Raw genomic sequence first — 17,263 nt, forward strand, 5'->3', positions numbered from 1 at the left:
GGCTTGCAGTTGGCGGTCAGCGATGGCTCCCAGCTTTCCACTTCGAGGCAGAGAACTGTCAAAAGGGGAACGAACTGAGCAGGGCTTCCGAGGCTTCTGCCATGTTGGCCGCTACGAATTGGTGCTGCCGCCGGCCTTCTACCATCCCACAATGTGGGCTCTCATATACAACTAGCCCAAGTGGACAAGCGATAACGGCAGGCACCACACCAAGGACGCCAGCAACATTCTCTAGGCAGACGTCATTCTACACCAGTGATTGACCAGCATATTGTGGGCTCGGGAGAATGTTGTGTCAGGGCGACCAGTATCTTGCGGGTGTTGGAAGATGTTAAAAAATAAAGACGAAGTGCCTCCTTGTCTAGAGCTAGCGTCAACGTCCACAGGCTTGAGCTAGCTGCCTTCCAGGAGTGTCAAAAGCCAGACGGCTGGTTTCGTTGCTCTCTGTATTCTGCAATAATCAGTTAGCAGCTGGTGTCTTACTGTTTCGAGTAGCATGTTTTCCGGTCTTTAACTCACACACCCCCATAAACTAGCAAACTTACGGCACACATAGGGATGAGTAACGCGAGCCAAGCCAGTTCGATTTCAGCAGGGAACACCTGTGGTGAAACTAATCTGTAGCCGCCAACAGCTACCTGGCAGCAATAACAAAGGAAAACTCATTCACTGCACATATGCAAACAATGAACTGTGGGTAAATTGGGAAGCCGAAACACTCCGATCGGCGCAGCACAGAGTACAGTACAACGCGGCACACAAAAGAGGGGTCTAGTAGTGTTCTAAAAGGGGTCGTAGTGGCCAGTAGTGCTAAATCGTTGATATTAAGTCGGTAACCTCTCCGTACACCGAAGAACAACAGCTGAAGAAGAACAGCTGAAGAACAGCTGCCGCTTTTCTTCTCGTCATTGAACAGTAGCTGTGACAATCTAATGAGAAAATTTCGCTGCGAAATGTGGGAACAGCCCATCTGGAATCCAGCATAAAATTCGAAGCGCAAAATGCGCCGTGATCGTGCGCAGTTTACGTAAGTAAAATTTTAATCGTTGCGATTAGAACGGCTATGTGAACGAGAACCCGGCGTCCGACGCATGTCCAACAGAGCTTGGAGCAGAATGAAAACTTGCCATACTTTCGGCCTCTATAGCGGGATTCGAACCCGCGTCGGAGCGAACGGATAAGCTTTGCTTGTTGCGGCTTTAGACGTTTGGGCCATCGCCAAGGTTTTCTTTTTATTGCATGGGAAAACTGCCGAAACAGCAAAAACCCGAACATACTCATGCCTAAAATCACAGGGCTGCATCATACGAGCCCGCCATACACCCACAGTTCACCACCAACATAAACATAAAAATTCTGGGAGGCACACACATGCACCTAGACAGGGCAGCCAACTAGGAGGATCTTCTAGGGCAGCATGTACTCTTCGCACCAAAGTGCATTGCTTTTGGAACAGTCTTCGATGTGGTTATTCAGTCCATCATAAAAGGCTCTCCCAAAGACTGAATAGTCCCATCAACAGAAAGAGATCAGAAGGCACAACACAGTTTTCCTCAACAGGCCAAAATATAATACTGTACAGAGGGATTTCAAAGTCCTTCATAAGCGTTCGTTGTGAACTTGTGATATGTCCCGGAAGAACATAGCATCATGGCACTGAGTAAAACAATGATCAGTTGTCTCGGGTGTATTACACAGGAGGCAGTTCACCAGCCATGGCACAAGAATCTCCTTAGTGTAAATCCATGCCCTGACAGACAGCATTGATCTGTTTAATTTTTTTAAAAAAGAAAGTTTTTTTCCACCGGACTGAATGCACATGTGCTTAACACGCTTTAAAATACTGGTGTCAAGAACCCCGAGATAACGCTGGCGACACAACTGTATAGGGGACAACAGAGTAAGAACCTGAGTCATCTGCTTTCTAGCGAGTTAAAGATATCGAGCTAATCATATCCTAGTTGAAATCAAGAAGATGAAGTGGGCATAGACAGGGCATGTAGTGCGACGGCAAGTTAATCGATGGTCCCATATGGTAACGGAATAGATGCCAAGAGAGGGCAAGCGTGCTAGGGGCACGCTCGGATGAGATTAGGATATCTGCGGGCATAGGGTGGCCGCAGCTGGCACAGGACAGGGTTAATTGGAGGTGTATGGGAGAGGCATTTTTCATGCAGTGGACATAGGTAGTTAAATGCACGTGATGATGAGGCACGTACTCGCACGAATTCAGTTGTGGACGATGGACGCCTGTTTCAGCGGTCTCATCTGGACTGTTCGCTGGCTGTGGATACAAGCGATTATTATTGCGCTAACAACAAAGTTACTTTCTATTTATCTCCCTGCGTGTTTTGCACGCAGTACACACCCCCGAAGCTGCTCTTACTTGAAAGCAAGAATCCTATCTAACACTTCGATTCGCCAAGGTACGAAGCGAACGCAGCCGGGCCTGCAGAGCAGCGCAGCTGCTGGAGATACGGAGACGCAACTCATCACTAGGAACATAAGGGCTAACATCACTACTATTCATTTCAGTTTTAAGCATAAAATGCATTCTGTTATTAGCGCCATCATCAAGACTGGGTTCAGACGATACGTATAAATTAGAATCGAAGCTTGAGATGGCACTTCGAAATTTGCGTCGGTGCTTCGCTCGAAATAGACTTGTTAACACTAAGCTAGTTCTAACGTTAGCGTCGGAAAAACTGGTCAACATGTCCCATCTGGAAAAATTACGGTTCACTGCCAAATCTTTAGTATCCAAAGAGATCACTGATAACCCAGTTTCCCCCCAAAACTCGAAGCATGCCGCATTTATGCACGTTGACTCGTCATCTAACATTAAAGGGACACTGAGGGCAACGCTGTCAAATTTTTTTTGTCAGTAAAATCCGATAGTTCGGCATTTCACGGCTTTGTTGCCGCTTGTCCGGCAGCGAAAGGCGCATTTATCGCTAAGAGATTTGGATTCGATTTTGAAAAACCTTTTCCCACCACTCCGATTCAAACTCAGAACTCTCTAATGACGAAATAGAAGAAGATTGACGTAAAATGGCGGAAGCGGGGACTCCGTGATTGCTGGTGTCAAGTGCCGCACTGCCGCCTAGCAGCACCCGAAGTGAAAACTACTGACGGCCGGACATTGCCATTGTTGGACTCCATCAGCCGTCAAGGCTTTGTTTACGTTTGCACCACCGTTACTATTGTTCCCGTTCCCGATCCCGACAAAAAAGTTCTCGCAAAGAACTGCGGCCTGCACTTCAGCGACCTAAACCCCACACAGCGTGCGATGCTTTTGGGGGTTTATAGGCGGCGGGTCTGGCAAGAAAGTCCGAGCACCGAGGTGTCGGCAGCATTGGTGTCATCGCCGAGTCACCGTAACGACTGATGTGTAGAGAATGATACGTGCGGGCATATTTAAATTCTGTTAAAATAGTCCTCGTGGGGCTGGTTATGCAGCCCAACGTCTTGGTACGTTGACGAAGCGAACACGCCGGGTGGTGCGTTAGCTAACGTGGAGGTGCGTGGATCATTAGCTATTAACAGCTCTTTTTACTTGTCGCAGATGCGAGCCTTTGAACAAACTTCGTCCGAGGAGCACTTCAGAGAGGCACTTGGAGCTCCTCTGCTGCTCCGCGCTTGTAAATTGAGGCGCATAACGAAACCATGCGGGCACGCAGAACGCACAGGCGCGAAGCACCCCAAAACATACCGAAACTCAGCTGGCCGTCTGTTGCCCCGACAATTGCAGGTTTTGTTTGACTTCCAACATTCAGGTTGTCTTCTTTTTTCATCTTCCTCTTGTGATTAAAGTGCACTAGCGGTCTCAAAACAAAACTTCTATACTTGAATATTGATTAAACGCGTAACCTTCATGCACCTTTGTCATCCTCGGAGATCTGTGGTGTCCTTTCTATTTTGTCATCACGCTTGTACTTGCGAGATTTGCCTTTGGCGGCGATACCTGTACTTTAGTTATTGCTCTTTTCTACCTTACAAAGCTTTGTTTTCAGCAAGAGTGATATTTTTGGGGTTAGAAGCTGGTATTCTGTCGATACAAGCGATACAAGCCAACTTCAATTCCTCGTTAGTGTCCATTTCTTCATCTTTCAGTGAACCGCCAGTGTAACCGTATCGCGACACTGATCAGAGCTAAACGGTACTAGCAAAAGTATCCGCAAGCAGTCATGTCTTACTCCATGCACACCGGCAGTGACAGTGTGCCGGCGGCACGGGGTGGCACTACCAACTTCGTCAAGCCTCAGGGAGAGTTGCAGGGTGCAGACGCCAGAGAGAGTAAGCTTTGAGTGCTTAAATTTTACGCTATTTTTGAAAAAATACACCGGGAGTCTTTTTTTCTCCTGGCTTCTCGCCCAGCGTCATTATTTTAACTTCTAAAAGTGTTGATCTCACAATGTCATCGAAATATTGCACAGAAGTTTCTTAGTTGTCCTGAGTGCAGGCACTAAGCGGCTGGAAACTATTTTTTCCAGTGACATGCAATCAGTGCTGAGCTCGGAAAGGCTCGCCTCGAAAAAAGAAACTTGCCAATCGCGCGTTGACTACTTGTTGCAAGTTAGCATTACGCATGGGAATTCAAATTTTGCGACCTTGTGCTGAGAAACTTCCGCTAGCTCTCATGGGTCAGCATTTGTAAGGATTCTTTGTACTCTGATTTCATTTATTTTCCGCCTCCGCTATCGGGCGATAAATGCACAACAGTAGTGCTCTACGGCTCAAGCCAATCAAGGTCGGTACTAAATATAATGATATAAGATTAAAAAGAAGAACCAGTTTATAATCACTAATGTTGACTGTGCGGTTCCTTTCGACTTCGCAGTTTATGTATGGAGTCAATCAATGATTGCTCCTGAAACATCCCAGGAACCTTTTTCTCATTCTGTGCCTGCCTGGAATTCTCAAACGCGACATTCGGGCTCGCATGTGTTTTTCAGCTTAAAAGTAACCATGGGGCACTGTCACCTTCCACCCTTTTAAGGTTCCCCTTACTCAACAACATCTGCCGAATGTGACAGCTTTGTTTTTTTTCTTTGTATTTTTTTAGTATAAAACGCCGTGAACTTGCATCTACTGCAGTATGTAGCCGCCGCGATGGCTCGGTGGTTATAGTGCTCGGCTGCTGACCCAAAAGAGGCGGATTCGATCCCGGCCACGGCCGTCACATTTTGATGGAAGCGAAATGCTAAAGGCTCATGTTACTGCGCGATGTCAGTGCACGTTAACAAACCCCAGGTGGTGGAAATTATCTGGAGCCCTCCACTACGGCGTCCCTCATAGCTTGAGTAGCTTTGTGGCGTTAAACCCAGTAAAACTAAACCAGAACACTGCAGTATGTCCCGTTTCGCACAATACGTTATCGAAGGATCTGGATATTGAAACCAGAGCGATGCACAGGAACGCCTTGGAAGCGGAGTTTAAAAAAAAATATAGAACGGGAAGTAAAACAACTCGCTTCAGTGACGTGGTGTATAAATTTTTGAGACTTGAAGAACTCTCACGTCAGTGGCTGTGTCCGTAAGCGCGCGTTTAGGCACACTGCCCACTGAATCCTGAGCAAACGAAGTGTTTAAGCCTGCCATCCATTCGCAGCTTAAGTGAAGCTCTGGCTGCGCAGTAGCGCAGTCGCACCCGCTGTCAAGTTCTCACTCAAGGTCCGCCTTCATTCGGGCAGCCCGCTGCTCAGTGGGCAGCGAAACGATTCGCTTTGCCAGAAAAAACGGTGGCCGTAAACAGGTGGATAGCGAACTGTCTTCCGTACGTGCACAGAATCGTATCTTTCTTATCTCGTGCTGGGAACAATGAGGCCTTGGAAACTGTCACAGTGGTCGCAGACACATACTCGAAACCTCCTCTAAGACGCAAGGTGCATTCAACACAGTAATAAACTCGGCCCAGATAAAATTGCTTTATTTCAACACATACAAAAGCAGCCTTCTTTTTTATTTTTTAGGATGAGTGCGTTCACCCTGGTCCAAAATTCAAAGGAACACAATGTCTGAGTTCAAAATAGAATATTTATCTTTGCTTTTTTTTTTAGCTTCAAACGTGCAGTGGAGCTTATTCTTCAACAGGAAAGCGACCTCAATACTGCCTACAAGCGAGCTTAGAGCTCAGGCTTGGAGAGTAATCTTTGGCTAAACACAAACAAGGTTTCCGCGTTCATATTTGATTATACAATGTTCTTTCGGGAACAAAAGTCTCTGGGACGCTCGGAAAGGGATTCGGGTCCTTAGGCGCCGTGTTTTTCAGCGATCACATCATTTCACTACGGACGTCAGTTTGACTTTCACCTCCACAATTTCGGTCTTGATACTGCAACTAATAATTGAATTATCCGTTTGCGGTGCACCCGTCCTAGAGCTTTTGCTCCCCGATGTGATACCGTGCTCATAACTCGCCCTTTTTCCGGTCTGTCGGAGTTTTCAGCAACCACTACATCTCTGTGTTTTTACCTTCTGTACAGAACCGTGAAACAAGATTCACAAAAGGCACGCATGAAGAATCGCCGGAACGCATGGTTTGTGCACATGCTGTAAGACGCTCGATATGTGCTATCGGAATTTTTCGCGCATACCACCTTCAAAATGCGTCTTCTCATCTGATGAACGTTAAAACATTAAGGGTATATTTTTCTTGGTTTTGCATTATACTACTTTTCCTGCGTCATACGTAAGTGCAAGGGTACCTCTGATTCCTCGCGTCGTCGCCGCAGTTCTCAGAGGTAAAAACTTTTATACAAAATGACGTCACATACAGATAAGCGGTTCGAGTTGGAAATCCCCGTCGGATGTTGTTTCCAGCTAAGCTTAAACAGCACAGTCAGGCTAGCCGTGCTACGCACGCGCAACGTCGATTGTGGCTTATAAATAAAGGCCGCCCGGCCCACTCATCCTCAAACATTCACATCTATGCATCATTGTCCTCTATTAAACCTTCACTTCTTGCGAAGTTTTCCTGAGTCGGAGCGGGATTTCATCGCTCCCAGCGTGGTACGCAGGTATAAACAGACCAGCCAAAATGGTCAGCGCGACATGTTGAAGTGTCTGTCGCTCGCATGGAGGCTTACTCATCAACGACCTTGTTTCTGCTTGATATTCAGTGCTGGTCACAAAAAAAAAAAAAAAAAAAAAAACAGAGTACCGCGAGGTCGGCGTTGCAACTGTGAAGCCAAAAATCGCCCTCACAACCAGCTGACCCCGGAATACCTGCCGCGCCGCGAACTGACGATTCTCGTGCTGTACGCTGCCTTTACGCGGCGAATGTGCTTGGCGAGCTTGCGCATCTATTTGGCATGTGTAAAGGAGCTAGCGTGAGACCAGCGGCGTCCTGTCAAAGATGACTCCTTTGGGTGCTTTCCTCGGCTGCTCCGTGCCTCGCGTGCGCGGCCGGAGTAGCAGGGAGTTCACGGAGGCTGGAGCCGGGGGGCAAGTGCTGGTCCGCCGCCTTGGGCACGATCACAGTGAGGCGCGAGGCAGGGCCGCCGCGGCGCGGGCTCCCGATGCCTCCCAAGAGCGTGCGCTCGAGCGTCGCCACGGGTGCCTCGCAGAAGAGGTACAGCAGGTACGCGCACAGGTACGACGCCATCACCACCGCCAGGTAGTTCATGGTCTACAAGAGAGAGAGAGACCGCGCAGGTATCATTACATTGTACGAAAGGATTGATATGGGCCAGGCAATCGAGGTATCAATCTGTACGACAGTCAAAACTTCCTAACCTGTAAACCTGTAAACTATAAACGCCCGGTTTAGAGCCACTGTTTGCGTTGAATCATGCGTCAACTAGACTATCTCAGAAAACTGGCTCTCACTAAAACTCACACCAGAAATGCAAGCTGATATGAATTCGCCACGAGGCAACGGAATGGTGCGTTGCTGCGCGCGTGCGTCCAGGGGGTTCTTTATTCCGTTACGTTGTGAAATATTTGACATTGGGAGAACGAAGTGAAGCCTCGATGCTGCGCGAGTGCACGAATAAGGCCAGGAACGTCGTTCCTACCAATCTCAGAGCCATTATATATATCGTGGTTGCCGCGCATTTCTTAAGAACAGCCAGAAGAAATGGAAGAAACCTTTGGTGTGGTTCTTCTTGATGAAAGTGTGGCGATTGAGAAAGGAGTCAAAACTAATGAAGGCAGATAAGTTTTAACTTAAAATAAAACTTCACTGTTTTGATTAACTCTTTCAATGAACCGCTGAAGTATTTTTTCCCTCGCATACTAAGCTAGCTTTGATCTCTCTGTTGTCACCTTTGCAAGACAAGGCCCTTTGAATTCCATGGTATCTAGAATGAGGCCGGTGGACCAGCCGTTACACGCGGACGAGAAATGTGAGGGACAAGCTGTTATTAGCATCAAAGCCGGACTTTGTACTGCATAGAATATCTGATTTCAATCACTTCAGAAGAGAACAACGAAGTTGAACGCTGCATACACATAACCTGGCAATAGCTTGTGAACATGAGATTAAGTAGAACAAAGAGAAACTCCTTAGGAGAAACTCTTCATCGTGAAGCTGCAGAAAAGCTTGGTTTGGTTTGGTTTATTGGGGTTTAACGTCCCAAAGCGACTGAGGCTATGAGAGACGCCGTAGTGAAGGGCTCCGGAAATTTCGACCACCTGGGGTTCTTTAACGTGCACTGACATCGCACAGTACACGGGCCTCTAGAATTTCGCCTTCAAGAAATTCAGCCGCCGCGGCCGGGATCGAACCCGCGTCTTTCGGGTCAGCAGCCGAGCGCCGTAACCACTGAGCCACCGCGGCGGGGCCTGCAGAAAAGCATTTTTTTTTCTTTCCTTACACCATATTTGCGTTTCTTCATGCACTGTAAGTTTTCAGTTCCTTCGACAAAGCAAAACTTTGGGTATAAAAGAATTAATTTTGGTTCCTGTGGCTCATTCTCTTTCCTGGTTACATTTTCCTCGTATCTATGAAATAATTTGCCAGCGGGGATATATACTGCATTTCGCACCTCAAATCTGAAATATTGAAGTTATTAGGGCATTTCACTCTTTCACTTTTAACAGATGTCTGAAAGACAGCGTTTAAATGGATAAATTGTTGATGCAAATGGAACGCAGAAGAACCAAACCTAGTAATAAGATACAGAGGTTTTCAACTCTAGGTGCCTGGAAAGGCCGCGGCATGCGTGAGAAAGGACAAGTCAATGGAACCCATTTTCGATGCACCGCTCGAGCGAAGGAGGCTTGGCGCACCTTGACCATGTAGGTGTAGGCGATTCTCTCTCGGTTGGTCATCATCTGCACCAGCAGAATGACGACGTGGCATAGGAACGCCCCGTACGACAGCCGGCTCAGGGGGACCAGTGCCGGCCACGACAGCAACGACATTACGATGCCTGCGCAGAGTAGGATCAGTACTGAGCAGACTGCATTCGATTGCACCAGGAGGACGTCATACGTGGCACCAATGCACGTCCCCTAACAAAGAGAAAAAACCCAAAGAAAACTGCTCACGAAAAAGAAAGACAACCACGGCAGGCCTCACTACAACAGGCCATTCATAATCATTTTCAGTGTCATGACGGGGTCTTGCCCGACGCTTACGCTAATTACCCAGCCCCCGAGACCACAGCTTGTTCCTCGTGTAAGAGCAGCTCGCGCCGCAACACACAGGACGTTTGCCGTTGATTTGTGACCTCAGCTTAACCAGGAAAACCTTAGAGCACGATCTGTTCCTCTTGGCCGCTTCCAAAGTATTCCGTGGCTTTATGAATGTCGCTTGCTTCTATTCTTTTGCCCATCGTGCTTTGGCCGTGACAGGCCTGCAGTATCGTGTAGAGATTAAAAAGAAATAAAACAAAAATACAACATCCGCCCTTTCTTGCATGCATTATCGGCGCCATCTCGAGGTCCCAACGCCACCTTCCTTTCTTTCCAGCTGCCTCACTTTTCCTTTTCTGCGCATTCTTACAGCTTTTGCGCGCCAGCTTCCAGCGCGCTTTTGTAACTGTTAACACAGCTGTTTACGTTCCCACTTCTCCGCGAATACGACGCCATGATAAGGGTAATCTTCGACTTTTGTCTGTTTCCGGTGAAGTGAGAATCCTCCGTGTATCTCGACAGCGTTCGTCCTCTGTGTATCTCCTTTTTTTTTTTTTGTCCTGTGTATTTCGCGCTGAAAAATTGCATTGTACGTACCGAGACCAACTAGCCCGTCATTCCGCTTTAACAGTTCTGATTCTTTAGTTATTTGCTCGGCGTGCAAGAATCGGGTCATACCGAGATTTTACCTGAAAACGAAGGGCCACATAGGCCTCTATATATGGCAGTCGGTAGGGATGCATTTCTGCAGCAGTACTTGCAGCGCTTGTAATCTAGAAGAGTGCGGTGAGGGGCCAGTTGGTACGACATTATGAGAACAAAGAAAAACTGCGCAAAAAGGACGGGACAAGAGAGAAGGAGAACCACACGGGACAAACGTAGTCTAACAACTCACGTATACATCATCGCTTCACGGATAGATCTGCAATTTTTTTTTACCCTTTTCTGGATCACATTGCACTCTCGTCGGAGTGTTAATAACCTCCGCCATCTAAATGTGCACATGCGTGCGTTGCTGCGACTCCCGGTATACATCCCGAGCCCGAAGAAGGCACCGCCCAACCGGCGTACCTCCGCGGCCCGTGGCGCAGGCGAACACGAGCCAGGCGACGCCCAGCGTCCAGGCGACGCGATGCAGGGATGCGTACAGCAGGCACTCGGGCTGCTTGATGGAGTACGAGTGATCCGTGTACCACTTGTGCGGCGCCAGCACGATGGCCAGGTTGCACGCAGTCGCCGCGCACCAGCACAACACCTGCACGGGCTGCGCTCACGGAGAACCACCGGCGCGCCAGCCGGAGAGTCATCAGCCGCTGATGCGCCTTCCCATAGCTTCGTGGCCACACGCATCGCAATTTCGGCGGCCCTCCAATGAATGCTGGCGCGTTTAAATTCCGAAACTTGTGCACCGAAGATGCACTACGTGCCGCGCGAGACCTGCGTCAGAGTTCTTAGAGCGTGTGCGTAACGTTTTGTCCTCACAACCTGCGGCAAATTTCCTGACCGGGGCAAAGCGCCGCAAAAAAGAAAGATAAAAAAAATGTGCATAGGCGAGGAGAATGGAAACGTGAGAGAGCCAGACGAGCACTAATCTCACGATTCCGCCTGCAGCAGGTGGAACCAGACGTACAAGGAGATTATAGGAAGGAGTGAAAACGGAGCGCACTGCTTCAAATCAGTGTAGTGCTATCTAGCTGCTGGATTCGAATACTTCGTGCACTCTCTGGTGCTGGCGTTCAACAACTGACATACTTGCCACTTCAGTTTCTCTTTCGGCGCTGCAGGGCACGATTCGCGTTGGGAGCCTCGCGCAAGGGCCATTCGACGAAAAGTGCGTGTGTACGATCAAGTCGCGCCACGTTGAATTCGTGCTACGTGGAATTCGCATCCACATGATCTTGACATGTCAAGTTTGTGTGGGTGATCAATGTGCGCCTTCGCTGACAACTTGAGCACAGCGTCACCATTTCTCATACTACTGCTCCGACAGGTACAGTACGTGCAGTCTTTTTCTATTCTATTCCTCTCTTACGACCCGATCCTAACCATTGTGAACGTCTGGTGTCGCTTAAGCTAGCAACGAAAGCACAAAAAAAAAACTCAGAGTAGAGTTAGACGTAAATCGTCAGCGCCTATGGCGCCTCGAAACCTGCCTGACACCTGAGGAGCCAGCACAATAACGGTTCGTAATTGCCCGTTGTCATGGCCGTCGCATCTTTGCTCATAGTGAATGACCTGCGAACGAGTACCTGCCAATTATTAACAGTTCTTACATAACAGTACTTTAGTGAATTCAGTCCCAGGTTAGCTGACACCAGCCATGTGTTGAACAGTGTTGTATGGTTTCATTCAGAGAGATAATATCGTTGCCTAAAATGATGGAGCGATTGAATCGCTGTCGACAGCTTAAGGCGCTCATCTGGAATTAGGTGGAATCTCTTTTCGAGTCAAGCCTAATTAGTTCTATAACAAGCACAACAGAGCAGCTAGCAAGCTGAAAAGATTGCCGCAATTTCCCACAAAGAGATGGCATCTAGTTTAGCGAGAAGCCAGAATATTTCTTTCCTGTCTCCAAAAGAGCCCATTTTGTGTTGGCGAGTCTGCATGCATGAGCATAGAAAGCGCATGGAAGAGGCGAGGCCCGGCTATGGAAAATCTGTCCACTATGTTGGGCAGCGCAATTGCATGCGCGGCAGCCATGGAAATAGGTTTAGTGACGTAAAGGGTCTGTGTTCCTAAGTAGTGAGTATACGTGTAGCCAAAGTCGTATCATTTCTCTCCTCTTCAGAAGGCTTCAAAAAGGTCAGTGCGAGCACATTTTACTGTAGGGGTGAAAGAAAAAAGCTATCGGATTCACATGTGTTCCTCTAGGCATTAAAGGGACACCAAGAAAAATTCTAGCCAATTTTCATTCATAGCAAAAATCGGTTCCCTGGCTCTTTCTGGCTATGCTGACGTTTGTCCGACTGCAAAGACGTGTCTACTCCTGAGAAAATTGCATTTAAAAATTTTCCCGCCACTAGATTCAAACTCGTAACGTCTACGCCAAAAGAACTGTGTAGCGTAGCCTCCGAGATTCACTACTGGCTCCGCACCATAGTTTACTAGAGGAAGCGGACGGTGGCGCCGGCACCTGTATTTGTTCCTTTGAACGTTTGTGACTTATAAAAGGTCTGTTGTCAGTAAGGGTAGAATTTTTGTTGTTATAAAGCAGCAGTCTATTAATACAGGTTTGTCCTCAGCGTCCCTTTAAAAAAGCGCTTTAATAGGACTCGTAACAGTGCACCCGACGCACACAAGCGCACACCGGAGCCAAGGGGGGACCCTATTTTTCCTCTGAGTTTCTCCATATTGGTAATTTGCGAGCATAGAGCCAAAAGTTGGAAACAGAGAAAACAGGTAGTCAGTCGGACTCAAGTGACACTCCGGGTCTGAGCCGGTTATCATCATTTTCTAAAATGAGGCGACGTTGCTGGAAGGTTGTTAACCACGCCTGCCTGCCGCTGAATCGCAAGCATCAAAGGTCAGTGGGCACATTACGGTCGTGTTCAAATGTTTGCCAACTTAGCACTTTCAGCGGACTTCCCTGGCTCTGCATGTTCGTCCTTCACGCTCCGAATGCGACAGGGCCTTCCTTACGGGCAGGGCAGGGGCTTCAAGGATGGCGGACAGGTCTCGAGAAAATGTACCCCGCAGTAGGGGCTGCGCCTGCAGACTCAACGAGGAAGGCGTGACCGAGATTGTCACGCTAAATGAATAAAGCCCGCTTTCTCTGTAGGCCTCTCTTTTAGCGCATCGCTATCCGGCGGAAATTGTTTTCACCGGAAAGAAAAGTGCGCACGTCAGAAGCGCTAAATAATGAATGAATAGTAGCACCGCACGGGCTTTTAGGCTAAATAATGAGCGACTAAAATTTCTTGCCACTCCAACAATTCCCACTGATTTTATTTAACAGGGGGTCGCGAAAAATAAAGTAGAGAACATAAAGCGGCTTGTGGAATGTAAAGGTTGGTGCACTGCAAGGTTATTGCTCCCCAATCGTAATACCTTCAGAATAGTTGGAGTAACTGGCTTCGCTAGCATTGCGGAAACACGACCGCAACCTTGAAGTAAATGTCCATAATATTTTCAAAGTACACGAGCTTAAGGAACTACATTAATTGTAATTAGAATGGAATGGCTTAAGGGGTTGTAGAATGAAAATATTTCTCCGCTGAGAAGAAACTAAAGGAAAACACATGCAGCTAAGAAGCTCTGTGCATGTGTGCTTTGGAAGAACTTTACGAGCAGTCACATCGTATTGTAGCTGCATTCACCTTTATAAGGGAGCGCCATTTAATTTGCTTCTTTTGCTAAACTGCACAGCAACAAGAAGAAAGCATCTAAGTCATCAGTAGTATCACGTTTACTTTATAGCCCTCGGCAGGAAAATAGGTCCTGCACACTGACTTCTGAGCGGACCAACTGCAATTCCGAGGAGTGAAAGGGAAGGGAATGGGGCTCTCTGGTCTTTGTTCCGCGGTCATTGGTGTTCACGCATTAGTCATGCATGGCTCCGGAGTCTACTCAATGCTAAAGCGCTGTCCGTGAGCTTCTGAACTGCAAGTGCCCAGGCAACGCGGAGCATGAATGACGGAAGAGAGCACATCTTTCGAACGCGGCTGCTGCCCCGCAATTATGGGTGCATGAATTTTTCACTCCATCGCTTCGTTTTTCGCCGGGTCGTTATGAAGCAGCAAAAGGTTTGAGTAAGCAAGTATAAGCACGAGAAGGGAGGATGGGGATGGGCTCGTAGGTAAATGTCGGAATAAATAAAACAAAAAGCCTAGTGATTTCCTGGTGTACGCGTTATTTCAAGCATTTTTAAGCCGGAGCCTTATTTGATGCACCCACCTTGGACAGCTTCATCTTGGGTGCGACGTAAATGTAGTACCCGAGCAGCACGCCGATGCAGAAGGAACCGACATGAGCAAAGGGCTTGAAGTAGATCTGGTTGGCAGTGCCGATCGTGTAGCTGCGAGCGATGACGATAGTTTGTAAAAAAAAAAAGGGTCCATATGTTCGCTTGTTTCACATCATTTATGAAAGGTTGATATCGCTTCCACTAACAAACCACTCAGATTTCCACTAGCGTCGGAAGGAAAGGTTATCAGGCGAAGTTAACTTTCCAGCTATCTGAGCGAAAGTTATTACCGACCACCATAGATTCTAGGTATCGGAGGATGCAGTCTCTTGTGTGTGTGTGTATATATATATCAGGATACCTTACAAATTAAGCTTATGTCGTCCTGTCATCGCCTGCAGTCACACACATGATCCACATATGCGAGCGAACACGTGCATACAAGCAAATCAAAAGAGAGACGGACGCTATGCAAGGGTGCACGTCCACGCACGAACGACATAACGGGGTGTAATCGAGAATATCGGCTGTAGCTCAATCGAGTACCAAGGGCAGGGAGTCAATGTGCAGTAAAATGACGGGAAGTGCTCACCTTACGTCTGTATGCGTGAAGATCACAGCGGGCTGATAGTTGTTCAAATAACTTACTACTCCGGTATACGCGGACGATACTACCGTCGCTAAAGCAGCGAAAAGAGCTCCAAGGTAGGGACGTCTGGAAACGAAAAAAGAAAAGGAAAGTAGAAAAAGAAAAGCGAAGAGATATGACGTGGTAAACATGTTCGTTCTGTGCGACGTTGGTCTTCAACATAGCATGGTGCACTCGTTGAGAAACTTGTGGTCTTACCGAATCATGACCAGTGGAATGAAGAGCAAGGCAACGTAGAGCTGGAAGTCGATGTTGATGTACCACAGGTGCCCGAGGCACTGGAATATAAGAGGCATCTTCTAAGCGGTACCCACGAAGGAACGAAGCCATCTACAGTTTAGTAAAATCTCGACAGGCACAGAAAATATTAACTGAAGCTATTATTGACTTTTTTTTTAGCTAAAGCACCGTTAACGGTAACATGGCAGTTAAGCACCTCACTTAATCAGAGCTAGTAAGTACCTTCAGGTACGAGTGTGCTACTTCCCATGGCTGCTCTCTTGTATCTATCACCGTTGCGGACGCCCAATGAAAACATATAGAATAATGTTGCATTCTGTCCTCAGCGCCTTTTATAAAGAGGAGCAAATATTTTACCTTCACTGGTTAAATCAGTCGGGTTCTGGTTTAATAGCTTCTGCAAGGCATTGCGCTACCATTCGTCACGGCATTTTCCTTAATGCCAGTTTTCCTATGTAGTCAGGACTATCCTATGTAATATTTTATGGCAGTTTCTACCACCGAATCTGTCTGTTAAGAAACGATGTGGAACGAAACGCTTCAATCGATCCAATCACTGCTGCGCGTTTAACGCTTGTGCTGCAGTAAATATGCAACAGTGGGTAAAGGCGAATTGCCAGCTTCTTTCTTCTTTCTCGTTACTAGAAAATAAATGGTGATGATACTTCGATCAAATTATATTAAGACCCCTACAACGTGCCGCGATAACCGGTAGCCAAGGTGCAGCATCCCGCCAGCAAGCTGTGCTTCATGCAGGGTGGAAGAGCCCGGTGCTTTTGTTCGGGTGCTCAGACATGAGCATTGTACACGTGATTAAATCTGTGGTTTATTGCAAGACGCCCACTGAGACATACGCACAGTATCTTCATAATGGTTTGATTTCAACAGTGCAAGGGTAACTTGGCCAAAGAGCGCCACGGCTAGAATATGTTGGTCTGCTCGAGGTGGCGCCAAAGGCCCGATTTTCCCAGCATTTCACCTCAAACGTGTCAAGCACCAGGGTACAGCGTGTACCGATTAGAAACGAGTGAGTATCCTGTGGCGCTGGAGAACGAACGCCGCAGCTCCCGCAGACACGGTTAAAACTCTAACCACTAGGTCACCGCATCCAAAACTAGACAAGCTAGACAAAGCTATACAAATCTAGACAAGCGATTTGAGAGTGTAGTAAAATATCCGCAAATGTCATCGTTGCAACAATGCTACGCTTGACGTTACCGAAGCAGAGTACCCTGCGATGTAGATGGCAACACCGAACAGTAGACTGGACGTGAAATGTTCAATATAACAAATGAATGTGGGGTGACGCCCAAGACGCTCATGCCAGGGCCCGATCTCCAGCCGCACTTCTTTCCACAAACAATGAAAAGTTTTTTCTCTTCTAGAATTAGTTACCGCAACCGTCATTGAAGATTTGAAGAAGAAAAAGAAGGAACCTCAGCCGCCCCTCATGTGAATGCATTGCTGTAAGCATTTCGGTCCTATGCTTCAGCTGGAACCACAGTAACCCCACATTATACTTGACGGCACGTGGCGACACCAACGTGCTTCGTTTCTCTGCTGCAGTTCTGCTCCAGCCAGACCGACGGAGCAGTACAGTCGGAGCTCCTCGCTAGAAAAGGTGCAAGGTGCCAATTTGACAGTCGTTGTGGCCCCTGAGAGCCAAGAGCCGCACTTTTTATTTCGAGGCATTTGGTGGTCGATGATGCGCAACTCATATGTTTAATGCTTCTTTTTATTTTTATTTTTGCTTCGCGTGAAACCCAGTACTTTGGTCGCGACAGATCATTCCAAATGCCAACAGCGAAGAGACACAAGAAATGAACTGCCTGAGATAGAAAAAAAAGTTGACTGTGCTTGGTTTATCCACTCAAACAGGAAAGACAGAAA

The 17,263-nt window shown here is 47.6% G+C and overlaps 1 protein-coding gene across 1 annotated transcript in view; it reads right to left on the reverse strand.

Moving 5' to 3' along the window:
* Positions 1 to 5,992: 5,992 nt before the first annotated feature.
* Positions 5,993 to 17,263, reverse strand: part of LOC149352989 (nose resistant to fluoxetine protein 6-like) — a 59,220-nt gene continuing 47,949 nt past the window's right edge. Inside the window, exons 10-15 of the mRNA XM_089577262.1 lie at positions 15,332 to 15,411; positions 15,077 to 15,199; positions 14,475 to 14,595; positions 10,653 to 10,845; positions 9,234 to 9,376; positions 5,993 to 7,629 (exon numbers count right to left, since the gene is read on the reverse strand). Coding sequence (XP_089433388.1) covers positions 7,351 to 7,629; positions 9,234 to 9,376; positions 10,653 to 10,845; positions 14,475 to 14,595; positions 15,077 to 15,199; positions 15,332 to 15,411 — 939 coding nt within the window. The 3' untranslated portion in view covers positions 5,993 to 7,350. The remainder of the gene's footprint in view (positions 7,630 to 9,233; positions 9,377 to 10,652; positions 10,846 to 14,474; positions 14,596 to 15,076; positions 15,200 to 15,331; positions 15,412 to 17,263) is intronic.

The sequence above is a fragment of the Amblyomma mixtum genome, chromosome 3 (assembly GCF_055824585.1).
Source record: "Amblyomma mixtum isolate Tamu chromosome 3, ASM5582458v1, whole genome shotgun sequence".
Classification (NCBI taxonomy): Eukaryota; Metazoa; Arthropoda; class Arachnida; order Ixodida; family Ixodidae; genus Amblyomma; species Amblyomma mixtum.